This window comes from Excalfactoria chinensis, chromosome 16 (assembly GCF_039878825.1).
Source record: "Excalfactoria chinensis isolate bCotChi1 chromosome 16, bCotChi1.hap2, whole genome shotgun sequence".
In the NCBI taxonomy this organism is placed as follows: Eukaryota; Metazoa; Chordata; class Aves; order Galliformes; family Phasianidae; genus Excalfactoria; species Excalfactoria chinensis.
In genome coordinates this window covers 2,257,780-2,284,117 of record NC_092840.1, presented here as the reverse complement: position 1 = coordinate 2,284,117, position 26,338 = coordinate 2,257,780, and the positions used below count along the sequence as shown (strand labels likewise).

At 47.1% G+C, this 26,338-nt stretch overlaps 1 protein-coding gene across 1 annotated transcript in view; it reads left to right on the top strand.

The window, feature by feature from the left end:
- The window catches only part of RTN4R (reticulon 4 receptor), a 60,185-nt gene extending 34,399 nt beyond the window's left edge, over positions 1-25,786 (top strand). The window contains exon 2 of the mRNA XM_072351457.1: positions 23,698-25,786. Coding sequence (XP_072207558.1) covers positions 23,698-25,127 — 1,430 coding nt within the window. The 3' untranslated portion in view covers positions 25,128-25,786. The remainder of the gene's footprint in view (positions 1-23,697) is intronic.
- The last annotated feature ends 552 nt before the right edge of the window (positions 25,787-26,338 follow it).

Genomic DNA, 26,338 nt, shown 5'->3' with positions numbered 1-26,338 from the left:
CCGCTGGCCTGCAATACAGCTCATCTTCTGGCAAGCCTGTGCTGTTCCCATGAGGGTATTGGGGTGTTTGGCCATCAGAGTTCCAAGGCCAGTAGCTAAAACCCAGCCAGCCAGCAGCCCCAGACCTGCATCCCACTGAGCCCCTTGACTCATCCTTCTTCCCACTCCCTTCCTCCCCTCCCATCTCTCCCAGTTTCCCAAACCCTGTTGCTTTTCTTTCCCATCTCCCAGACTGGGCTCCCCCTTGAGACATGATTGACGTGGTTTAGTGGCATGGTGGTGATGGGCTGATGGTTGGGCTGGATGATCTTAGTGGTCTTTTCCAACCTACAATTATGTGATTCAGTGATTCTACGAGGAGAAGAGCTGGTATCATAGGCAAAGCTCAGAGGTCTGCAGAGCACACTGTGTCCCACTTGGCCCTCAGCTCTGCAGTCCTGGCCATGCAGAACCATGAGTGGAGTGGGGACAGCTTTGTTAATGGCCTTGGCTCCCTCCTCTTAAGTATGGCCAAAAGCTCAAGATGCCATTCTCACTGATGGCATTCACTGTGACAGCCCTTGTTCTATAAGCAGTCCTGCTTTGGTTCCAGTGACAAACAGCATAGGGAGGAAGAAGCAGTGCCTGTGGTTCCAAGGATGCCTTCTCTTGCTGTGGAGCCAATTTCCATGCATCCCATTAGGGTTGGGACAGATGTTGGCCCTCAGTGCCCCAGAATCAGCTTCCCTTCCCGCTATGGGTCATTGGCAGGCCTCGCGTAGCTTGTCTTTCCAAAAGCTCCATGTGACAAAAGTCACTTGCAAAAGCAAAAGGAAAAACAAAAGCTTTATTTCATCAGTCAGGGGATTGCTTTTCCCTATTCTCATCCTTCATGAGTATGACTGCAGAAGAGAGTGTCCCATCTGTTTTGGGGTGCAGAAATCTCCCTTAGCCTTTATGGCAGCTGAGCTAATCAGGGCAGGTCACCCAGGGGTCCCCGTCTGTCCTTTCTGAAGTCATCTGATGTTTGATTGCAGTCTGTGATGCCACTCCAATCCACTCCACTGTGGGAGCTCACAATCCTGGTGCTCCCATTCCCTGTATTGGGAGCAAAGGGCTCCTGTGCCAAGAGTGGGGCTGAGGGTCTATAGATCAGTGGAAGCTCTCAGGTGGGGGGGATCCTGCTGGCTGCCCTTCAAAGGAGCAGAGCTGGCTCCGGAGAGACCCTGGTGAGATTCCCCCTGCCAGATGTGGCTGGCAGCTGGTGAGACACTCGGCCCTGAGAAATTCTTGCCATTTTCCAGCTCTTGCTCTTTTGCAGGACTAGCAGAATTTCTCAGTGTAGAGACATTTGTCAATTTACATAATTAAAGCGCTGCAAACTCATCCAGATTCACAGATCCCTGTGCTGGCTCCCCAGAGACTCACCACTTCTCTCCCATGAATTATTTATTGGCAGCGCTGTTTCAAATGGGCCCCTTTGTCTGCTGTGTTTGCTCCAGATTTCATTTCTCCGAGGCGGGGATGATGCTGTGGTCCTCTGAGGCAGAGCACGGGGAAAGCAATGACTCCATTTGCTGCAGCCCTTGGTTGTAACTCTGCCCATCAGGTGTTGTCCCCCAGTGAAGCACAGAGCCTGGACCCAGGAGCTCCAGGGATCCCAGTGTGGGGTGCTTACCTTGTATGGTCACCTTGCTCCTCTTGAAGCTGCATTGCTTTGCCTCTAGTTAGAGCTACCCATTGAATAGGCTCACCTGCCAGAAGAACCTGTCCCTTGTTTGGATACGCAGATAATAATGGATAACATGAGAGACAGAGAAAAGCAGCAGCAAGCAGTAGGTACATAGAGATGTTGTTCATACTTGCAGGCTCTCCCTGCCGGAATTGAGTGTGTGCTTCTAAGTCCCACATCAGAGGAATACAAATATTTGTGCTGCAGAAACTCTTCTAATGAAGTCTTGGACTCAATTCACTTCAGCCTTTTGAGGCCTGTTTGTTTTCCAGTCCTGCAGCTGTGATGGCTGCAGCATCAGGAGCTCGGCATCAGCCAGCCACATCCCTACTGCTTTCCCCTCATCTCCCGTGTGTCTGCAGAGCAGAATGGGGCCATGGAAGCCAGGTCAGGAGGCAAGCAGGAAATCAAAACGCAGTGATGACCCCAGTGCTGAGTTAATCAGTTTGAGTCTGGCTGTCAGGTACTGCATGCAGCTCTGCTAACAGCAATATGAAATGCTGAGAACAAAGCACAGGTGGTCATGAGATGGTCCATGGGATGGTGAGGCATGGAGTGGTCCAGCAAGACCAGGGATGCTCATTCCTCTCATGCACAGAACTGATGGTTCATCTCGGACCAGGAGGTGGGCAGGAAGGTTGCAGTTGTAAATGCAGCCTGAAGAAGTTGCAGGCTGCCACAATGAGAGATGCTTGTGTAGCATTCCTTCTCTCCCCATGTGGCCCTTCACATCCCATAGAGCAAGAGGACCAGGAGATTCCCACAGTAAGGACAGCAGGTTTGGCTGGTTGTACAGCAGAGGGTTTCTCACCAGGAGCCTGCAGGGTTTATTCCCCAGAGCCCTGGATCTCACTGTTCTCATTGGAAGGTGAGATCACACCTGCAGCACACCCACAGCTGTAATTTTCAGCTCCTATCCCCTTCCTTCCATCAGATGGGGTGAGAAATGGTACAGTGCAGTCGGGGGCTATTGTGGAAAACAAACACACACACACACACACACACAAAACGCTCTGCAAAGGATTTTCACAGTGTGATGGAAGCTAAAAAGAACTCATCTGGGCCTCTTGGTTTTTATTTTTATTTATTTCTTCTTTTTTTTTCTCCTGGAGACTGCTGTTGCTGATGTATTATTTATACAGCGGGAAATTAGACTCCAAGGACTCGAGTATTCTTCAAATAAGCTTCCTAATTCTGTCAATTAAGAATGCAAAGGCTGCTGGGTCTCTGGCTTGGGAAGATCCACAGAGGAGTGAAAGCTGCCCCTGGTCATTGCTCTGATGTGCTGCATCGCCGACGTGCTGCAGACATTTCAGCTGGAGGAGAAAAAGATCCCTGTCCCCAAATCAAACGCTTCCTAGGAGCTCTGTGTACAGAAGCTCTCGCAGATTTCAATGGGACAAATAACTTTCTTGTGCTCTGGAGGGGGAGCACTGAAGCTGCAAATGAGCGGTCGTTCTTTGTTGTGTTCTGAAATGAAACCTGGTGCTGTTAACGGATGGCTGCCAAAGCTGGAAGACCACTGTTGTGAGTCAGGGGGCGTTTGCTTTCTAATTAATGCTTTTAATTTTTTCTCGTGTTCCCAGTGTAGTTTATAGAGCGAATGAGTTGACATGTAATTAGCATCCTCGCTTCTTTACAGCCTTAACCAAGTGGAAGTCCCTTCCTGCACCAGGACGTGGGGAGGTGTCTTTTTGACCATGGGAGAGGGCTTGGGCATGGAGCTGCAGGACGGGCTGTTCTCACCTCCTGCAGCACAGGCTGCATCCCAAGGTGGAGAAAAGAAGGAAACAGACTGTTCCTGAAACTGTACTCAGCCCTGATCTATGGCTGAAGATGAGATGCTCAAGGTCAGGCTGGAGGGGCTCTGAGCACCTGATCAGCTGTGGGTGTCCCAGTTCAGTGCATGGGAGGTGGACCAGATGGCTTTTAGTGGTCCCTTCCAACTCAAATGATTCTATGGCTTGATGATGCTGTGTTAGTTTCATAGCCAGAAAAAAAGCAACGTGGGGTAAAGCAGTGCTTGCCAGCACACTTATAAATGCTTTAGTGCTCAGTGACATTAGGCATGGGAAGATGCTAAATGCTTGTCCTCCCCTTAGTGTTGTTATGAGGAAGGTGAGGCCTCTCAGATGACAAGTCCTTTTATCCGTTCTTATGGGTTGGACAGTGTCTCTTCTACCACCCCAGAATCACTCAGTGCTGAGGGAAGGAGGTTTATGTCTGCAGCAAGGCGTTGCTTTTCTTTCCTTGCTCTGAATTTAGTATTCACTGTAAATGCAGATCTCTCCATCTGGAGAAGGAATAAATGCCTGCACTAAGATTGCCATAAAAGGACACTGCCATCCTTGCTCTGGGTCAGGGCTGGATGGGTGATCCCTCTGCTCCTGGAGTGCTGGAAGGCATTGGCACCACCATTGGCCCCACCATTGGCCACAGCTGGATGCACTGGGGAAGAGACTTGCAGAGAAGGTGGAAGGTATGCTCACAGATAGATTTCAATGCTTCTGTTTGGTCACAATAAGTTTCTTTATTGGCAAAACAAAGTCAGAAATAGCAATACTTGTAATTGCTCTTCAGTAGTGCGTGCCAAGGACCGGTTCAGCATGGGGTTGACTCCTATGTGCCCATGGGAGTATGGGTCCTTATACAGTGATGCTCCCACCACCCTCCAGCTCATCTCTCCATCATGCAGATGACACCACAGTGACCAGTTGCACACAGTCTGTGTGAGATGAGCTGTGGGTCCCTAGCCAAACTCATGTCCATCTGCTACTGTGAATGTAACCCTATATTCATGAGCAGATGCTGGGAAGGCTCTGAAGTAAAAGGAGTATGGGATAGGAATGGCTGTCTAAGACATCAGCCCGGCCCAGCAGTCTTGATAGACAGGGAAAGAAGCAGCAAACTGTGGCTTTGCCAGGTGAATGGTGCTAGGTTCACTGTTCCATCAAGTCCTTGATTTCATGACACTGAGTCCTCCCAGCTTGCCCTTGAAACTGGGAGTGATGGAGATCCCACAGCCCTCCCCAGAGATCCGCCCCACTATTTTGACTGCTCAGGTCCTTCCTCAGGAATGGTCTCAATCTCCAGTCCTGCATTTGAAGCCCATTGTTTCCTGGCATGACCACAAGCAGGGATAAATAGTCTCTCTTGCTTTCTGCAATCCCTTATAGCCTTAGCTATGTGTTTCTCTCACTCTCCATTGTAAGCTGAACAAGCTTTCCCTCCCAGCCTGCTGTAATACCATCCTTTATTGAAAACCTTAGCTTCTGGGAACACTGATGTCATTTTAAAGGTGGTTTATAATCATGATGGCTGTGGAAAAAGCTGAAATAACTCACCCACCAGGATTCACACAGCAGAACCCCAAATCAATGCATCTGCAAGACTGATTAGCTGGAAGAAATGCTGGGTTCTGCTTTAGGCATCACTCTTAGTGCTTATGCATCACAGAGACTTGTGCATGGGGCTGCTCCCCATCCTCTGCAGTTCATAGAATCAAAGAATTGCAGAATATCCTGAGCTGGAAGGGACTCATAAAGATCATCGAGTCCAACTGATTTCATGTTCTGGTTTCTAGCTCTGCTTCTTAGTCAAAAGCAGCACATCCTCCCTCTTGGCACAGCGTGGCCCACAACTGACCCTGGGATGCTGTGGGAAGCCAACAAGCTGATAAATAGGGAGCAAGACTCAGCTCTGAATTGCAAAGCTTCAGCTCGTATTGAGCTAGAGAGGGAGAGTCTGCCAGCAAGCACTCACTGGAAGGCTATTTCTGCTTTGAAGAAGCTCGTGAAATGTAAACCACACGTGACATTAGACTTCTCCCTGTCCTTCGTGCTTATGGGAAATAAATGCTTTTCAGCTACAGTGAGTTCAGGGTTGAACCTCTCTATCTGAAAATGTTTGGTTTGCTATGGAAACCTGTCCCTGTTCCAACAGCTCCCCAGTCCTCATCCTAGGAGGAATTGCAGATAACACTTCTGAAGGGCCAACGGTGACACAGAGGGGAGCACTGATCCTTTCCTGCATCTTGCTGGGGCAAGTGTGGGGTTATGCCCTGCTTTGCTGGCTGTGCTCTCCATTTGGGAGGGCAGGAATGGAGCTGGTGGCTCAATGCAGAGTGGGAAGCACAGCAGGAAGGTCCCCATCCTGCTTATTTCTAAACTAATCCTTTTCTTCCTTGCTGTTCTTATCCTTTTACTTTTTCAGTCCTTCCAGATGGGAGCATATGGAGATCTAAGCCTCAGTGATTTAAAGAGGCAGCACACTTAGAAAACAAACACATACATGGTTAAAACTTTTGTTTTCCTTTTCCACTCAGTGCCTTGGTGCTGTTTGGACTCTACAGTGCCAAGCCCATCATCCCTCTCTTTGCAATTGGGTACAGGTCAGTGAGGCCAAGAGCTCTCCCTTTGCCACCAGAGATGGGCTGTGTTGTCATCTGTCTCTTTGAAGCCTATCCTAACAACAGGAATGTGTAATTGCCTTCAGTGGGCTCTAAGCTAAAGAACTCATGGCTAGCAAGGTTTGACAGAGGAAATTCTCCCGGTCTGCAGTACGTGTTGACAAGGACTGTGTGTGGGAGGGCTCCTGTGCTGTTGGTGAGCTCCTGTCCACCTGTCACGAGAAGCACTGTAATCAGTTTGTCAGTGCAACAACCTTGGGAATAGATGCTGTTTGCATTGTGCTCTTCTGTGAAAGAAAAATGACTGAACTGGGCTTATGTGGCAAAGTTTTGGTAGTGGGGAGTGCCAGCTGCTACCACAAACTAGGAACCAAACGAAAACCATTCAGTGGACAGGATGCCTGTTGTGTCTCAGGATAATGTGGCAAGGTGATGACATGGGATGGTACTCACTGAACTACAAAACCAATGTGGTGTCAGCATGTTTGGGTTTAGTTGTCCCCCACTCCCAGCTGCTGGGGGTGCCCAGGTGTGGCTGGGACAGGGAGCTGATGACTGCTGGTGCTGGGTCCAGAGCTGAAATTAGGAGAACTGAGAAATGTAAATGCTTTGGCCAAAGGGAGATCCAGACAGAAATTAGCACGGCATGTACTGAGCACCCAGCCTTGGGAAGAAGCACTGTGTGTGGGCAAACACATGACAGGCACTGGGAGATGAAGCTGGGAGACCAGGGAGCAACAGTGCTCTAAGATGCATCTCCTTTGGTGCTGAGCATCCAAGAGCCTCGTAGTATCACTATAGTATTACTAAGGTTGGAAAAGACCACTAAGGCCATCAAGTCCAACCCCATCCCGCCCCCACCTTACCACTGCCTGTGTTGCTCAGTCCTTATCCTTTTCTTGAACACCTCTAGGGATGATTCCACCACTTCCCTGGGCTGCCTATTCCAGTTCACTATCACTCTCTCCAAGCATTCAAGGCCAGGATGGATGTAACTCTGGACAGGCTGGTCTGGTGGACCCTGCACATAGCAGGGGGTGTTGAAACTGGATGATCATTGTCCTTTTCAACCCAGGCCATTCTGTGATCCTATGATTCTATGATTCTGTGACCTGCTAAGGGATTCCTGGGTGACAGAAAAGAAGAAAAGGACAGAACATGGGGCACTGAGGGATGTGGTTAGAGGGCATGGTTGTGATGGGCTGATGGTTGGACTTGGGGATCTGAGTAGTCTTTCCTACCTTAATGATTCTGTGATTCTATAGAGAAGAGGAAACGGGGCTTTGTAAGGTTTATAATTGCACCCAATCATCTCCAGGATCATTTTGGGGATCTTCGGCCCTCACTCTCCCTAGGAACCTACTATCAATGCCAGCACTGCTGCTGCAGATGGGAGAGCCTCTTGTGCTCCGTGCCTGGCACCGAGTCTGTAAATCTCAGCTCCCTCTCCTCTCCTGCCTGCCTGGCCTCCCCAGCAGTACTTAAATCAGCCCTAAATGAGCTCTTTTAAGAAAATGTAGGCAATCAGCAGTGAATTATCGTGAGGCACAAGAGCTTTCTTAAAAGCGATGAGCACTTATTGGTCATCTGCACCACAGAAGGCACAGTTCTTTAAATCAAAGCCCACAGGTCAGCTGGAGCAGTTGCCTCTTTCTGTGCTTCCTTAAGCAGATTCTGCCCTGCTGGTTGTCAGCATCTTCCTCCCTCCCTCCTATCTGTTCCTTGCAACCATCTTCTTCAACGCCATTCCTGGTGCGTTTCTCCTTCCTTTTATCCAACTTGCTTTTATTAGCTGTTTGGTGTCGCTGTTTTGTTTTGTTTTGTTATTTTACAACAAAATTCTCAGCAAACAGATTGTTTGGGACCTTTTCATTCACCTCCTTCCGTCTGATGGTTTGGGAGACAGACAGATAGATGAATTAATGCTTTCATCTCCTTTGCTGGAACAAAAAGGAAGAAATGATGTCCCAAAAGAAGGCTGAGCTGAGCTCCTGAGTCCAGAATTGGGACTTAAAAAATAAATTGCTACATATCTTATGATCAGTGACAAAACCCTGGAAGTAATCACGACCTGCAGAGCTCCCAGAGCAATCCCTGCCTTAATAGCTTGGTTGAGTCTCAGGGGGACTCCTTGCCCTCCCTCTCCTTTCCTTCACTGTGCAAGCTGGGGGGACAGTGGGATCAGAGCAGGCTGTGTGTAATGAGGAGGCAATGCATTCATCACCAGCCTGATCTGCTAATTTCTGTGTTGTGCCATAGCAGTGACAGCACTGTAATCTCACTCGGGGAAATCATCACTGTGGATCGTATTCTGTCAAGGAAACCACAAGGTAATGTTGTGACTCGCTTGTTTGATTTTCCCAGGTTTAAAAGCATGTCAGAGCTCCCCCTTATTTTGTATGCCATGTTAATGTCAAGGGAGTTGTGATGGAAATTCATTCCTCCCCAAAATATTTCTCCTGCAAGTGAGAGAGATGCTTTGGTTTAAGGTGAATAAAGTGGAGCAAAGGCTGGAGTTCAGCACGAGAGAAGAGGCTGCAACAGCAGTGGCAGCATGCAGTGATACAGCAGCTGCTTGGGAGGAAAGGGAGAAAAGGATGGCAGGGTTCTCCTCTGCAGCCCTTGGATACCTCTCTTTCTGACATCTTTTCAATGAAGTGTTTATCAACTGTTTCTCAGCATGAAGCCTGCCACATTTGGTGCCTGATTTTGAAGGTGTTTCTCCAGCCCTTGTCACCCTAACAGCAGCAAGTCCTTCACCTGCAATGTGCTGAGCCATGTGACCCCACTGTATAATACTTGGGGTAGGGAAGCTGTCCCTGCTGCTCAGGGAATGCGGCGTCCAAGTGCTGCACTCTGAATGAATATGGAAAGTCTCAAAGCCAGTTAATCTCATAACTTCCCTCAGTTGGGAGTGTATTCCCACGGGGCAATGAACTGTAGGGCTGCAGCACCTAGGCTGCTGTTGGGTATTCAAGGCAGCTTCATGCAGCCTGCTCCTCTCCCTACAACTCTGACTGAAAGTACAGATATGAACTAGCTTCACTGCATCTGTGGGCTTGGTCTGGACATGAAGCCAGCAAGAAACAAGCTCCAAATAAGTCATGGAGGCTTCCAGGTGAAGTCTACCTACAATGCTGCCATCAGAGTGACACAGAGATTTAGGAGCCAATACTGATGCAGAAAGCTCCTTGGTCCATGCTGCCTGGCTTTCATTGGTCACTCCCAAACAGTGTATTAAATATGGAAGGGATGAGCTGCTCTGCAATTTCTCTTTCCAAACCTAGTGTAATCTCAGAGCAAGGTCTGAAATAGGACTCCCTCCTCTGTCCTTCTCTTAGCTCCATGCCCTGGCCCACTCTGCAAGCTTTTGTTGTATATGTCATAGTAGACTCCTGCTCAGCATATTTAATCTTTCAGCCCTTCAGGGTGTTCCTAGGTTCCTCTTGAGCCTGCTTGAATGTGGTTCTGATCTTGAGAGTTCAGGTTCTTGAAGCTGCTCCCCTTCCTCTGGAGTCTCCCCTAGACCACTGAGCTGCCACTTAGTGATGCACAAGTGTAGCTTTAAGCTTGTGCATCTGCCAGAGAAGAGCAGTTAGATGTGTTCAAGTTCCATAGAGCACCAGATCTATGAGGAGACATGTGCCACAATGCTAATAAATCATCATTATGACTTGGTACCACTGTCTTCTTTCGACAGAAACTGGTGTTTTTTTAACCTTCATGTGGGATTTGATGTCTCTGCACAGAAGATACATTTATTTCTACCACCAATATTTCCCACTAAACCACGACCCTCAGGACAACATCTAAATGTTTCTTGAACACCTCCAGGGATGGTGACCCCACCACCTCCCTGGGCAGCCTGTTCCATCACCTGACCACTCTTTTCAGAGAATAATCTTCTTGTAATATCCAACCTGGCATCCAGTTTTGCTTAGAAAATGCCCTGTTTGGTCACCCTCTCTAACTCAGTCCTTTTAGAGTCCAGTCTGCCATGCCAGGGCTGTAAGTGTGACTCGCGTGGTACTTCTGGTGTTGGCTTGGATATTTCCAACTAGCCTGGATTTCCAGATCTGGTGTAAACTGTTCTTGTAGTCTAAAGTTGTTTTCTCTTTCTAATGTCAGAGTCTCTGTAAAGGCCATGTTCTAAAATGTCAGAATATTTGTTCTTTCTTTTGGGGATAACAGGTCAGTGACTTCATCAGGTGTTCAACTCAAACTATTTCACTTAAAGGTTGGTCCTCCTCGGTGTCATGTTGGTGTACTTTCATTAATTCATATTTCATGCAAATATGATTTGAAATGTTTGTGATGGTCTCAGACAAAGCTACGATACGGGTCCTTTACTTATCATATTACTTCAGACAGTCTGCAGAGAAAAGGTGATTGGTGGAAGTTTTACATCAGGGTCCAGCTGGCTGATCATGAGAAGTGTGGGTGAGCAAGTGCAGAAGAGGCAGAGGTGATGATGTGCCTCTTTAGAGGATGTGTCACTGGTGGGACCTGCTGTTCCATCAAAGCCAATTCAACGTGCGCTTTGAAGTATCACATGTTGCCCATCTCTACCAACACAGAATGAAATCAAAGACTTCTGGTCTATTCTTGTTAGTCTGTAGGTTTAAATGCTGATTTTGTGCATCTTGTGTTTCATAAGTTTCCTTCACCGCATTGTTTGTTCCTGGATGTTATCTGATCGACGGTTATAGAACATAGAAAGACAGGAGGGGTGTGTAGATGGCATCTCTTTATTTATAAAGAAAGAGTGGTCAGGCAGTGGAATGGGCTGCCCAGGGAGGTGGTGGAGTCACCAACTCTGGAGGTGTTCAAGGAACATTTGGATGTTGTGTTGACGGACATGATTTAGTAAGAACTATTAGTGATGGGTGGATGGTTGGACTGGGTGATCCTGTGGATCCTGTAATGTTATCCTGCGGATCCTGTAATGTTATCCTGCCTGTTACCAGTTGCTCTTTTAAACACTCAGACTTCCACGTTTGACTTGAACTCTCCTTGTTTTTGGAGGATGTTCTCTTTAGAAATGATTTTAAGTGCTCTTAGGCTCCCTCAGAGGGTTTAGTCTCGCATTCGCTTCTCCTCTGGAGAGAAATTTCCTGTGCTTCATGGGACGTGAAATTCACTGCTGTTATTTCAGAGAATTCTTGGACTGCAGCTGGGTTTGCACTGGCAAATCTCAGCGAAGATCTGCCTTGTGCAGAGCAGAGCTGGGGGGAACTTTATTGCAATCTGCCATGGAATGAGATTATTTTTTACCTTGAAAAGGTGATATTTTGATGTCTCTCTTGGTGTATTTTTTTTTTCCAAACACTTCTTTGGTCTTTGGTAAATCTCTTCTTATGGAACACTGAGTATCCTTTCCTTCCCTCTCATTAAGGACAACAGAAAGGAAACTCAAGAAAATTAACCTCTGGTGCTGGGTTGGCCTGTATGATGGCTTTAAATCCAGATGCTCTGTTCCAACTGGGGCCAGATATTGTGCAGTGCCTGTTTTTGTCTGGAAGTTCCTCGTTTTCTTTTGTCCAGTTCTTTGCAAACAAGCCAACTGAGGGTTGAACTGGCATGTGCTTGGGCCGCTGCCTCGCTTCAGCTCTGCCTTCCTGTGGGTGCCAACCTGACCGCATTGGGTAGCCTGCCATTGCACAGCTCATTTCTGAGGTTCAAATCTGAAATAGAGAAGAGGAACAATACGATTCTTTCTGTGGTTTTTCCCTGTCTTGTTTTTTCTGTGCCTTGTTGATGAACCTTGCTCTAGTGCCTGGTAGTCCTTCTTGCTTCTACCCAGTCAACTTACTACCCTGCTTCCTACTGTATTTTCCAGGATTCCGTAGCCCTGAGGACACACAATTGCCTGTGCACAGAGTTGGTCCTCCAGGGTCACGTGTGAATAGGGGTTCTCCTTTTCTTGCCACTTGCATAACTTTCCTGGTGTTCTAGTTAAGCAAAAAAAAGTCAGACTCTAAGAACTGTTGGAACTGGGATCAATAATAACAATTGTATTCTTTCTGATAGCCTCTAAGGAGCCCCAGGCAGGAACTAGCATTAGAGCACAAATTCAGTCCCAAGTAAACCACTTTCCCTTCTCTCATTATCAGCCATCATCTTGCAACTCCCAGGCAGTTCTTCAGATATGCCTCTTTTTATCTACAGCCTTTGCCCCTTCATACAGATTACTTGGAAGGTAGATCATTTTCCCCAGAATTAGCTGCATCTTTCTATCTCCTATCAATGTGCTGTTTCTTCCATGAATCCCCTGTCATTTGTCTATCCCACTAATACTGAAAGCCTCTCCAGCTCAGCAGGGGCAAATTTAATTAACCTGCTATCTTCTCCCTCCCTCTTCTAGATCATTCATGAAAGTGCCTAATGAGTCTGGGTCTAATGGTTATCCCAATGGCCTAGCATAGCACACATCCCCCTCTCAGTACATCAAGGAATTAACATGAAGCTTCAGTAAGGATCACGCAGAGTGTGGTAATCATTTCTCCAATCCAGTATTAACTCGTGTTTCATGTACCCCATCAACAGTGAATCAGCTGATGCCATTTTACATCATTCCTCTGCTTGCTTTGTCAATGGGAGATGAAGGTACAGGTCTCTGCCTTGAGATAGGCACTGTGGGGATGTGACAACCAGCTCTCTCGGCACACAGGGTTCATGGATCAAACAGACATCCACCAATGGGCACCACCCTCTCAAAGCCTCTGGATGCTCCTTTGGCCAGCCAGTGCTGATGTCTGTTAACACCAGGTGACAGATGTGTGCAACCTCATGCTGATGGGAGTGTATATGCTTTTCAGGCAAGAGAAGATGAATTTTGAGAACTACTTTGGCAATGACATTTTAGGACTAACAGCCCTTGGGGAGGTTTCTGTCACACCAGTTGCCCTTGTTTCAGTGACCATCCACCACAGCTGTTCCACCACTGCTGCTTTACACACCTTGCTGTTCTCCAGCCAGTCAGAGAAGAGGGGATGCCGTGCTATGGAAACAGGCCAGGATCCCATGGGGTGCAGTGAAGAGGACACTGAACATGTCTGATTTCACTTCATGCAGCAATTTTAAACAAACCAAGTCATCAGACTCTTTCCCAACCCCCAACCCCGTCATAGGAAAGCCCAGAGGGACCTTCCAAATCTAGGATTAGCCTGTTCCCTGATAATAGCCTCTGGGCACCAGCAGCTAACATGAGGGCTAAGAGCCATGCGTCACCTTCAGGAGGATTTAAATACGTAAGAAGAGTGAAGAAAGAAATAGCTGCCAGATTTTAACATTATCAAATGTCAAGCCACACATTTGGGAACGGAAAAAACTTAAGGTGACCTCCAGACTGCTGGGAAAGGAACTGGAGTATTTCAGTAATGAAGTGGATTTGGGGATTTGGAGCACATGATCTTAAGGATGGAGGATACATGGTGGCACCATCCATCCTGGGAAGAATTGGCATCCTAAAGATACTTTATCAATGTAGAAGCCCAGTGAAGTCACCGGCAGAACCCATTTTGGACTGCATTCTCAGCAGAAGGTGGAGGTGAGAGGGGTGTCACCCCAGATAACATCTCACAAGAAAAATACCATCAGAAGCCAATTGTGGTGAGGGAGAAATGGTAGCACCTATATTGTGGGTGGAAGGAAATCACCCAGAGAATGCACACAGCACTGAAAGAACCTCTCTGACTCTTTTTAATTGAGTAGAGATTGTCCCAGTTTGCTTAATTCTACCCCTCCAATACAAATCCTAGGAGGATTTAATTCCCCATGCAAGGCTACAAGGGATTTGCTGAGCTGAGCATCTTCAGGTTTTGACTTTGGGAGGCGGTGATATTGGAAAGGTTTACATGCTGAGGCTGTTGTTACAAAGAGTGCTTGTTTTGAAGCATGTTGTCTGCATAGTGCCTGGTGGAACCAGCAGGGATTGCTCCTCTTGTCCTTGCTGCTGTCAGAAGCTGCACAATCTATTTCCCCAAAGGAAGGACAGTTTGCTTCCAGTTTGGCAGGGATAAGAAAGGCAGGGGAATGAGGAGGCATGTTTTCCTGTCTTTAGATCTGCTAATCTCAAGCTTTGCTATTGTCACCACAACTGGATGCGTGAGTGTGAGAGCACAGAAGTGATGTCTGAGAACTTAATAGTTTATTTTGTTTAACTACGAGCCCAAAAAGGGCTCTGAAGAGGTTTTTCCAGGTTGTGAGATACGACATATTCTGTCTGTAAATGGATTCATTCCCTATCAGGTGCCATTATGGTGCCTGATGTCATTGCTCTGACAACAGGCATATCCTGCAGGATTGAGTTTCCCAGTTATTTTGATTCTCTTTTTCCCCTAAAATAGACGTTGCTTCTTGGTCTCCCTCCCAGTGCTGAGGAATGTGAATTAAACAAATAAAGATGGCAAATGAAGTGGAAAGGGAAAAAAAAAGAAAAAGAAAAAAGTTCTCTTAATATAATGAAATATTAATAGCCACTTAGTATTAGGAGAAATTAGCCCTGCTGTGCTAAAACTGCTCTGCATGGAACGACTGAACTGCAGGGTGTAAAGCCTGTGTCCCCATGGAGATGTGCATGTCCTGGCTGTAGGTTGGAGATTGTCTTCAATAAGCTTCAGGGTTTGGATCTTTTAATTAAGTAATTCACTTCAGGGTTTCAGGGGCTGAAGCAGAATGTGTTTCTACCACCTTTTTCTCAGACAAGCATGGCCATGGGAAACCAATGCCTTATGTGCCTACAGTGGGAAGCAAAAGGCCATTGATGTGGCGGAAGTCAGTGCTAAGGAGGTCCTGTTTCCAATTTCTTAGGAACATCAAGCAACTGGAGAAGTCCCAGAGACCCAAGAAATACCATCACTTTCAGCCAACATATATCCCAGAAAATACTCTTAAACTTCACAGAGTTATTTTATTGTTTCTCATTTTTCTCCTCCCAAACCCAGGTTGATTGTTTTTATACATATTGCTGTTGCTGTTATCTATTCATTATATTGCAACAATGCCAACGAGCCCCAGGCATGGGCTAATGTCCTGGTGTACTGCACACGGCCAAGAAGAACAGTCTCTGCTCGTGTATCTGGATTTTCATCACACAGTTAGCCTTAATGTCAGGCACTCGCTTTACTTGCTCAAAAATAGGCTATTGAATCAATGGGCAGTTATTAAATGGATTAAGAAACAGGCAGCTAAAAGCTCTCAAAATGCGATTGTTCGAGGAGAATCATTGACAAACAGGCTGCTTGCATGATAGCTTTGTAGGCTTCTGCTTTCACCCCCGGTGTATTTCACTATTTTCATGAATGATCTATAAAATAGATATAAATTAGTTGCCTGTAAAGTTTGCAGCTGACTCAAATTTCGCCGTGATAAATAATGATGAAGGCAAACCCCTAATGCAGAGCGATTGCAGTTGCTTGGTAGACCAGCAACAGTGGAACACCATGAATTTTAATAGGGAGAAATGCTTGGTCATCCATCTCTGAGCGCAGAATGTAGGGCACTCCGTTAGGATGGGAGACTGCCTGCTTCAGGGCAGCAGCTCTACAATTGATTTAAGGGCCATATTGGAAAACAGGTGATAATGAACATTTAGTGCCCTGTAGTGGCAAAATGGATGAACGTGATCTCTGGGTGAAGAGGGGGAGCTGAAGACAGGATAGGGAGTTTTTATGCACCCTGATTAAAAAGCTAGAACGTGCTGTCATCTGCTGTAGCTGTAATGGAAGCTAATGGTTGAAATGAGAGCTTTCGACGTGGAAATCTGGTGCAAATCCCTAAGGTTCTATTACAGAATCTTTGAACTCCGCGTGGATGGCTGTTGTAGGAAATATGGGCAGCTCAACTAGGGGCTGGTGGCACGAGCTGCTGCCTTCTGTGAGGCTCAAGGCTTGTGGGCTGGGATCCTTCCCTGATTTCCCTGCGAACAGGAAGGTGTATCATTAGCATCCCATTGTACTCCTGTTTAGCTCAGCTTCACAGAGCCTGCACATCTCGGGGAGGTATGTTTATAGAGTTGTGGGTGTTGGCGTTTCTTATCTGGCGAGAGTGGATGAGAGAGCTGCAGAAAAGCAGGCAAGCATGTCTAATACTGAAACTGCAAAGGAGACAAAGCCAACACCTGATAAAGACAGCGGCGGTTGAATTTGCACACTTATTAAAAATCAATCCTAGTTTTTATTTGGGAGTGAAAAAAATGAGCCATGTGAATATGATGCATGCCTGGAAACAGCAGGGAGAGATGCTAAGAGAGACAAGAGAAAGGAGGCAGGCAACAGCTAGCCTGGCCTGGCGTCCCTATGTGTGCACAGGGGGCCAGGTGACCAAGGGACACTGAGAAATGGCCTCTCTTTCCATTATGGAGTTTTCTCTAAGACAGACCTTCTATGTGATTGCATGGCTGTGGTGCTTTACCATCCAAAGGGATGACTTGGTAATGCATTGGCACAGGCTGCCCAGGGAGGTGGTGGAGTCACTGTCCTTGGAGGCACTGAATGATGTGGCCTGGGGTGATTGCAGGCATGGGTTGGTGGTTGGGCTGGATGATCTCAGTGGTCTTACCAACCTTAATGATACTGTGATCGCTGGGGTGGAGCGCTCTGGTCCTCCAGGCTCAAAGAAGAACACATGGAGTTGTGAGCAGGGTAGAGAAATCTGATCCTCACCACCCACAAATCTCCGCTCTCTTGTTTTCATTCCTGGCTGCTCTTTGAAAAAGTGATGGTGTTGAAAGCTGAAATTAAAATGCCCTTCTTCTCTCCATCCCACATTTGCTCCTGAGCTGCAAAGGTTGTCTGCCTCCACGCTGACAACAAAACTGAGATCATGGGCTATTTTCAGATTATATGGAGCAACATTTCCTCTCCATCTTTCCTAGACTTCCTCCTCTCGTTCCACATTACATGCAGATGCAAGGGCTTCAGCAAAAGCTGACATAAGTGTTAGTTTGGAAGAAAACCGAGAAAAATACTGCCTAGTGCAATGGGGGCACTTCCAGTGCTGGAGGTGTGGGGGTGGGATGCGCAGATGCCAGGTGGGGTGCAGTCCCAGATGGCTGGCAGAGAGCAGGTGTAAATTGCCATCTGGTTTATCTCCCCTGTTCTGAGTCACCCTCACAGCGCTGCATTTGGATGTGCAGGAAATTCTGCTTCGGAGTGACAATATTTGGAAGCATTTCTGAGATACTTTTGGGTTCCATGGGAGATTTAAATCACCTCAGGAACCAGAGTTTATTTTTTTCTTCTCAACACCTGCTTGTCCCTGATTTATGACAAATATGACATAGATCAGACCAAATCCTGTACTTCGTGATTCACAGTGTGTGTCTTCTCACTTCATTCCTCATGGCGTAAGGATTGTGTGATGGTGATGCCATGGATGATCCTGTTCATGCAGTGTGCTGGATGTATCCCTTCCATACATTTTCCCTTTTCCTCTTTCCTTTTTCCCCTCTCCCTTTTCCCTTTCCTTTTCCCCTACCTTTCCTCCTTCCCCTTTCTTCTTTTCCTTATCCTCCTTCTACTTCCACTTCCCTTTCCCCTTTCTCCTTTCCCCCTCTCATTCCCATCACCTTCCCTCTTCCCCTTCCTGTTTACTTTTCCCATAAGCATCCTGTCTGTTCCAAATGCTCTTTGCAGTCGGTCTCATCTAAGAGATAAACCCCGTATTAAAAATATGAAGGAAGTGAACTCTTGCATAAACCATTATGAGGAGTGGGACAGTGTCAGTGCTTAAAACCATTTTCAGGTTTGGGCAGAACTGAGAGCTATGATCATATTTCTGCTTGAGGGAAAGTGGGTATTTGGGCACAGGATTTGTTGCAGCAAGAGGTTTCATGGTAAAATACACAGCCACAGAGTAGATGGCAGATGCAATTCAGCATTTCTAAGTACAAAGTAATGTACACTGGAAAATAGCCCAGACCCTTTCCTAAACAAACTCGGTGATGGGCTCTGAATGAGCTACTGCCACTCAGCGAAGTGATGTTGTGGATTTTGTGGAGGGCATTCTGAAAACCTCAGCCTGATGCTGAACGATGGCTTAAATGGCTGTCAGGGTTCAAGAGCTGCAAGGGAAAGAACGGGACATCTAAACCTCCATAGGAGTCCATGGTGAGATTGCACCCTGAGTCCTTCCACATACAATGGTAAAGAGGAGCTGGAAAAGATACAGAGGAATGGGGCAAAAATGACTGGAGTGGCATTTATAGGATCAGAGGGAAATAGAAGCCTGCTTCAGGCAGACCCTGGGCCACTGTTTCCATGAAAATAGGGTTTCCCACACCATTTTGTATCGCTGTTCCTTTTGCTTCAGTTCCTGACCACTGCCTCAGAGCGGCCCAAGTGGGGTACAGCTCTTCTCATGTTCCTGTGTTATAATGAACAGTGCTTTTCTGCTTCTTATTTCCTGGCCTGGCAGGGAATTACTAGGCTACAATAATTGGAACAAGTGTTATTGTTCTATGGGGACCTCGTGACTCCTGCATTTAAATCCCCTGACATGTTCCCCTATAAAGGATTCTCCTGACCTTTTCTTTGTGAATCTTTCACACCTCCGTGGCTTGCAGCGCATCTTTGAAATTCAGCAGGAGGAAAAACCCTCCGGCTAGAGAGGAAGCTTCATGAAATTCGTATTCAGATTGGCTGAAGACTAACCCGTTAAATATCACCTTTTCCTTCCCCTCCCTGATGCTGCTGAGAGAAACTCTGGCAAGCCACCAAAAGAATGAAGAACCCAGCCCAAACGTTGTTAGTGCTGCCACCAAAGTGCTGGGAGCAATGGAGAGCCCCTGGCAGGGATGTGGAGCTCTGAAGGCAGCCAGGAGCAGCTTTGGCACCTGCCCTGTGAGCTCACGGAGCTGCCCTAGTAGAGGTTTGAGTTGCACACAGCTCACGTACCACATCATGCGGTTCAACCCTAAGCAGCGCTGAGGAATCAGCATTCAGACCCCCTTGGAGATTGGTGAGGAAGGAGTCGAAGAATTGCACATGATCAATCTTGCTTTAAGTTCAAAAATCACATTAAGGGAGCATGATTTAGGTGGAAAAGATGAACACCTGGAAGTCGGGAGATGACACATCTATTGCCTGGATGCATTATGGAATTGACCTTTCGTTACTGACCGCATATGGTGTTCTTTCTGCTGAACTCATTCAGGTTAGAGACTGGATATACTAAAGAGAACTGAAGTTGCACTGATGAAGGGAATGAAGAGCAGCACAGTCCCAAAAGTCCAGGGAAATGCGTGCAGTCCCAGAGCATGTGGGAGCAGAGACTGTAGCAGTCAGGGATGGGATGCTGATACCTGTATGTTGCTGCCATGTGCCACTGATGACACACTCCCAGAGGAACACTCACACTGGCACCTTGTACGCTCAAGAACATCTACGAGGGAATTAGCCACCTATTTTTAGACAGCTGTGATTCAGCACCGGAAAAAAGATTGATGTCTTTGCTGTGAGCTGGGATGCTGAACTCCAGCAACAGCCTGAGGAAATTGAGCACACCTGATCAGCTGAGCCTGCAGAGGAATTGAGCCCTTTGTGACAGACACGGAGCTCGAGTGACCCATGGAGGCTTTAGCTTCCACAGGAGGCCCAATGTCCTCGTGGAACTGCAGATGTGGATCAGCCCCAAAATCTCCTGCTGCAGTTGTCTGCCAGGAGTCTGCCTGAGGGTGCAAGCCAGATGGGAGCTGCTCAGCCAGTACTGCTCCAAGCTCTTGGTTTCCCACTGCTTCCCTGGTTTCCCACCTATCTCCCCTCCTTCTCACCCTAAAGCCACTCAGCTGCATCATCACAAAGGTTATGAACCAGCCACCCTCTGCAGCAGAAGGATGAGGCAGCAGAAGAGTGGAAAGCTGCAGCCTGGGGTGATGCTCATCCAAAGCAATTTTCCTTCCTTGCTCAATTCTTAATCCACTTCCAGCTTGAGGTGCCCATAAGTGCCACCCTCCTGCTTTTGGTGCGCCCGTTCAACTCAAGTTCAACAAGTCCATGGGACAAAGCAGAAGACCCTGAAAGCTGTTTTGCAGAGCACCTGTCAGAGTTGTGCTGAATTTCAAACAATAGCAGTTCAGAATAGGGAATTTAGCAGCTACGGTGTTTCTGTGCTATAAACAAAGGGAAAAAAATGCTGTGTGCATCAGCAAAGGGCTTTGTATTGTAAAGCACTCCCTTTATGCCCGAGCAGGAGAGAATTCAAATGATTATTGACCCTCCCGCTGTAGGAAAGCCGCATTATAATATCTCCAAATCAATAGAGACAAGAGCAGAGCGGCAGAGAAAGGCCACGGCTCTGCAAACTGCAGAAAATTGCATTTTGCTTTGGCCTCTTAAAAAGTTTGCAAAGCATCTATTAGAGGCCCCCAGAGCCTTTTCTTTCTAATTGCCGTGTTTGACAATGCAGTTGCACGGGGGACTGGCGGAAAGACAGATAATGGACCCACTTTAATTGCTTCCCAGTTCCATGAGTCATAACACTTCTGAGATGGCAAAGGGGAAACGTGGCAGTTTGACTGAAGGAGGATCCTGGCTTTTAAGAAAGCTCTGGAGGAACAAATGCTAAACTCAAAGCCAAACTCTTGGAGAGACTGAAGGTTCCTGGTGCTAGATTTTCTTTCATCTTCTGCTTTTGACTGGGACTATTCAATTGGGTTTTAATCATGTTCAGTAGGGGTAGGTAGGAATGGCTGTTCATCTAAGGGGAGAGGGAAGGGGCTGAGGGCAAGGCAGGATGGTTTAGGGTTAGGATTAGGAGGTCCTTGGTTTGTTCTGCCCAGTGCAGAAGGAATGGAGGGGCAACACTGAGCCCTGCCCTCTGGTGACAGTGATAAGGCCTGAGGGAACAGCATGGAACTGTGTCAGGTGGAGTCCAGTACTGGCTGGATGTTGGTGCCTGCTGGGTGATGAGCTTTGGTGGTACGGCTCAGCCAGGACCGAGCTGTGCAGTGTGAAGAAGACTGGAGAAAAGCTTTGGGGGATGACTGACAGCAACGGTCTCTGATGGAAAAAGCAAGTCCGAGCAGCTCGTGAACACCAGGTCCCTAATTAAAGTGCACAGGGTAGCCCTGCTTGTAATTAATTTCCCTATGCTGCTCCACTGGTGGCCGGCTATCGGTGCCACTGACTCACAGCTTCTGGCAGCTGCAGCAGCAGTAGCAGCAATGGGAAAGGAAAGGAGTGGAGCAGGATTTGCTCCTACCTTCTGCTCCTTTGTGCTGGGAGAAGCTGTAGTGTGTCTGGAGTGACTGGTGGAAGAGAAGAGCCCAGTCGTCCAGAGGGGTTAGCACAGGGCAGGGTGGTATTCATATGTATGGCTTGTTTTCTGCTGGCTGCTTCGTGTTCTCTCTTTCTCTCTCCATGTGTACATATATTTATTATGTGCTTGCCTCTCCTTGTCTGAGGCTGGAACAAAAGTGTTGTCATTGTGATTCCTCTCCCACAGGACCGGTGCTTTGCATTCACTCTACTGTGAACGTGGCACACATCTGTAAGGTGTGGGGGATGCATCTGGGTCCTGGTTGGATATTACCTGGGTAGGCTGCAGTCCTGGTACTATTACTGGATGGGAATCATTGGGGACTCTGCAGCAGTGTGGCATGGCTGCCATAATACCTGTCACCCCAGTCCCAGATCATGGAATAGGCTCCAGAAATGCTTATTCCTCTGCTACAACATTTCATTATCAGCTGGAGAGGAATTGGGTTGGTCGGAGGGATGCTGGCATTGTTTTAATTTCCCAGGAGGTTCCTCTTGGTGTGACATGTCTACAGCAGGGGATTTCAGTTGTCTCATGTTACTTTGCTCCCTACAATGGGACGTGATATGTCAAAACATGACAAGCCAGCCAGAATGTGTCATAATACTGCACTCAACACACTGCCTTCCAGGGATGCTCAGCAGCTAATAATATCAGGCTCAAATTATCTCTGCTTGCTGAGCTGTTATTTTTCTCCCATGTTAACTGTGATGTATAGGAGTCTCCTGTCTATATTGGACTGTTGAATCAGCACAGATTGATTAGCTGCACGTGGTGAATTATTTTGACTAGATGGAAACTCAGGCTTAGGATCCCAGACTTTCATGACAAAAGAAGTGATCGCCATCCTGCCTTCTTAGATAGCTTTTTTCCCCCTCTTTTTCCTGACTTTGTGAACTCTGGTATTCTACCTTAAAGTGTAATGAGGCATCAAAATGCCTGAACAACATGTTCAGCCTTTCAAGGAAGAGAAATCCTCCTGTTTGCCTGGGCTGGGACTCCCCAGCGAGAGGGAGGAGAGCATCCCTTTGCCAGAGGTGCTGTGATGAGCTAGGAAGGAGGCACACGTGTCCCTGCTTGCACGTGGAATTGCACAAATGGAGCTTCCCACTGCTATGGTTGCTGCCCGTTCGTTTTAGCTTCAGCATGTGGTTTAGAGAAAGCAATCTAATTACTTGCTTTTAATTGCTGGTAAAGTACTGCTGAAACCGTCCCTGTCTGCAGTGACTCTTTCTCAGGTCCCCTTTCAGAAGCTGATATCAGCTGCATGGCTTCTGCCCATCTCTGCCCATCTTCCACACCACCTCCTCCTCCTGCTCCCTCCCCTCCCAAAGCAGAATGAATCAAAAGTCAAAATACTTCATTGTGATTCAAGGGCCCATTCAGCCCAGCTCCTGGGAAGGCAGGGGGTCGGACCTCACCATGGAAAAACCTTCTTCTCAAGAGCTCTTCAACCCCAGTGGGCTGCCTGTATTCTTGGGATGAGGATACCTACTTCTGCCTTGCAAGGTGTGAGGAATCCCTGAATCAAGCCTTGCATAGGATTTCCTCCAGGAAGAGCACTGCCCTCTGGAAAACACCCTCTTTTCACCTCTTCATCAATGCCAGAGTTTCAGGGGGGAGGTAGGAGAGAGGAAGGGAAGCATGAGTGTGTGGTGCAAAGGTCTGACCGGCGTTGAAGGAGAAGGAAAGGGCACTCTTGGCTCTGAGGCTTCTACAGGCTGTTCTGACCTGTAAGTTATTCTGAGAATCCCCTGCAGTTATGTCTTGCGGAAAGACTGGATCAATCAGAAATTGTTCATGGAAAGTCACAAAAAATCTTATATTTTGAGTGCAGGAAACCCAAGGAGATAGCAGCACTGGGTGGGACACAGAGTGGTGTAGTGTAACCCAGGCAGGTGTCTTCCAACAGGCTGAATTGTCCTAAATGACAGACAAATAGCCCCAAGGAGCCAACTGCTTTCCTCAGAGCACCCTGGAACCAACTTCACATTAGCTGTGTTTCCAGGACTGATGGTGCAAACACGCAACGAAGATGGCTTATTTCTCTGACCAAAATCAAATGCTTCCCAGATGTGAAAGGCTGAGGAGGTGCTCAGTATCTCTCACTGTGAGTGTGTATCGCTTTTAACTCTTGCGTGGAGTGGTGGAATGTTTTTAATTCTTCATTTTAATTGTTTGGCTCCCCTGGCAATGTGTTGTTTGTGGTTAATGGCAACATGCTGAGAAGGGTGATTTTCAGGCTTATCTGTTAAGTTACAAAGAAAAGCGCTCTCCTGTGACCCTGGCTAATTTTCATACTATTTCTGTTGTCCTTTAGGAAGCAAACTGCTGATTTTGGTGCTTTGCTTGAACATCCAGTCAGAAGTGGAGTCTTGCCCTGGAGCGTGTGTGTGCTACAGTGAACCGAAGATTACAATAAGTTGTCAGCAGCAAGGACTGACAGCAATCCCCACAGAGATACCCATCCAGAGCCAGCGCATCTTCTTGCACAACAACAAGATAACCCTCGTGAGGTCCACCAGCTTCACGTCTTGTCGCAACATGACAATTCTTTGGATCCACTCCAACAACATCAGCCTCATTGAGCCTGGAGCCTTCTACGGACTCAACAAACTGGAGGAGCTGGATCTCAGTGACAACACGAACCTGAAGTCTATCAATCCTGTCACTTTCCGTGGTCTTGTTCACCTCCACACCTTACATCTGGATCGCTGTGGGCTCATGGAGCTCTCCACAGGGCTTTTTCGAGGGTTGTTTTCCTTGCAATATCTCTACCTTCAGGATAATAACCTGCAGAACCTGCTGGATGACACCTTCATAGATCTGGCGAACCTCACCTACCTGTTTTTGCACGGTAACAAAATCAAGAGCTTATCAGAGAACGTCTTTCGCGGGTTAATAAACCTCGACCGGTTGCTTCTGCACCAGAACAGAGTCAGCCTGGTCCACCGCCGGTCTTTTCATGACCTTGGGAAAGTGATGACCTTGTATCTGTTTAACAACAACCTGACCGTGCTCACAGGAGAAACCATGGCACCCCTGGTGTCCCTCCAGTATCTGCGCTTAAATGGCAACCAATGGATCTGTGACTGCCAGGCTCGGTCTCTCTGGAATTGGTTTAAGCAGTTTAAAGGGTCGTCTTCAGAGCTGGAGTGCCACCTTCCCCCACACTTGGCAGGGAGAGACCTCAAAAGGCTGCAGAGCGCTGACTTGGAAGGATGTATCGACTCTTTCAATCAGATTCGAACGAGTGTTTTTAGCACTAAAACCAGATCTGGTAAGCTGGCCACCGGGAGTCCCCCTCTCAGCTCCCATGACGGCTCCATGAAGTGCTGCCAGCCAGAAATGGATAAATCTTTTATATACGAAGCTAAAGGCAAGGCAGGTCCTTCTTCCCACAGCAGCCGGCCGTCCTCCAACAACCCTCTCAAGGATAAGGAGAACATGTCCAAAACCAAGTACGTTGAGACGGACCCTTCCAAAAATGGCAGCAACAAGCAGATAAACGATTCCCCTTTTGGGACCTTCCCCAGCATTGTAGACCCTCCATTGACCAAGTTGAGACCAGAGTTTCTAGAGCCCATTGAACCTTCCACAGTCCCAACCAAAAAGAGGCAGGGCTGCTCTAAAAAGAACAAATCAAAGGCCCAGTGCCGCCTTACCCAGCAAGGAAGCAGCTCCACGTTACAGCTCAGCCTAAGCCTTTTGATCCCCCCCTTGGTGTGGAGCTTACTGTTACTCTGCTAAGATTAACTCTTTTTTCCCGGGTTGATGACACTTTAATACTAGACTTTTGCTGACCTCCATAAATGTTGCAAACAAAAGCAAACTACCGTCCTTCCCGAGAAAGCTTTGTTACACAAAACTTAACTGGATGCCTTTATATAAAAACAAAACAAAACAAAAAAAACCCACGAAACAAAAGCAAACAAAACAAAGAGACAAACACCGAGATGTACATAATTTATTTGTCCTGATACCTGTGAATTATACCTTTGGTCTTCGGAACTGCACTTGCTCACAAAGCAGGTTTTGCTACAGCAGATGAGAAAGAAATATGGTTTATTTACAGGAAAAACAAACAAACAAACAAAAAGTGTATGAAATGGTCTGAAAAGAATGTCTGAAATCTGTTTGTAACTTGACATCACACTGAACAATATTGCAGGTTCCCATTTGCAGAGGTAATGAATTTGATGCTGTTTTAATCCTATGTTTATGAATATTGCAGGTTTTTTGTTTTTCCGTATCCATTCCATCACACCACGTTTACGGGCAGCATTTGTTAAAGAATGCTACCTTTTCCTTCACGAGATTGCAGTATATATAGATATGCATTTTATTTTACTTGTGTACAAGTATAAAGGCAAAAAAAAAAAAAAGATATAAAATAAAGATCTCTTTTTTCCTAAGTGGTTGTCATCTGCAAGGGACAAAGCATGGCTAAAAAGCTGAAAGATTAAAAGGGTGTTGAGTAATACCCGATCTGAAGGCTAGCTCAGCATTTAACATGACAGTAATAAATAAGACATACTCGGCACAGTTATGCAAGCTTTAATTGGTGCCAACAAAGGGGTTGTTTGCACAAAACACTCTCTCATGATGCTCCTGCTTCCCTTCGAGCTGTCCCATATGCTCCCCAGACACCATTCATATTTCAGGATGCTCAGAATAGCAGGGCTTTTTAGCTGGAGCTGAGGACTCCAGGCTGCAGGTAGAGGTGAATAACCCCTAGAAGTCAAATAGGGCCCTTGAAGTATTGATATCTACACGTGCAAGACCCTCTGTCACAGGCAGGTGGCATGCAGTGCTAAATGGGAGGACCTCGTGCTCAGGCACTGCTCAGAGAAGGGAAAGAGCATCCTTCCAAGTGTACCCAAGGCCCTGGGAACATGGAGGAATATTTGTGCAAGTGAGGCTGAGGGTTTCCAGGCTTCCTGGGCACCAGTGAGGTTTGC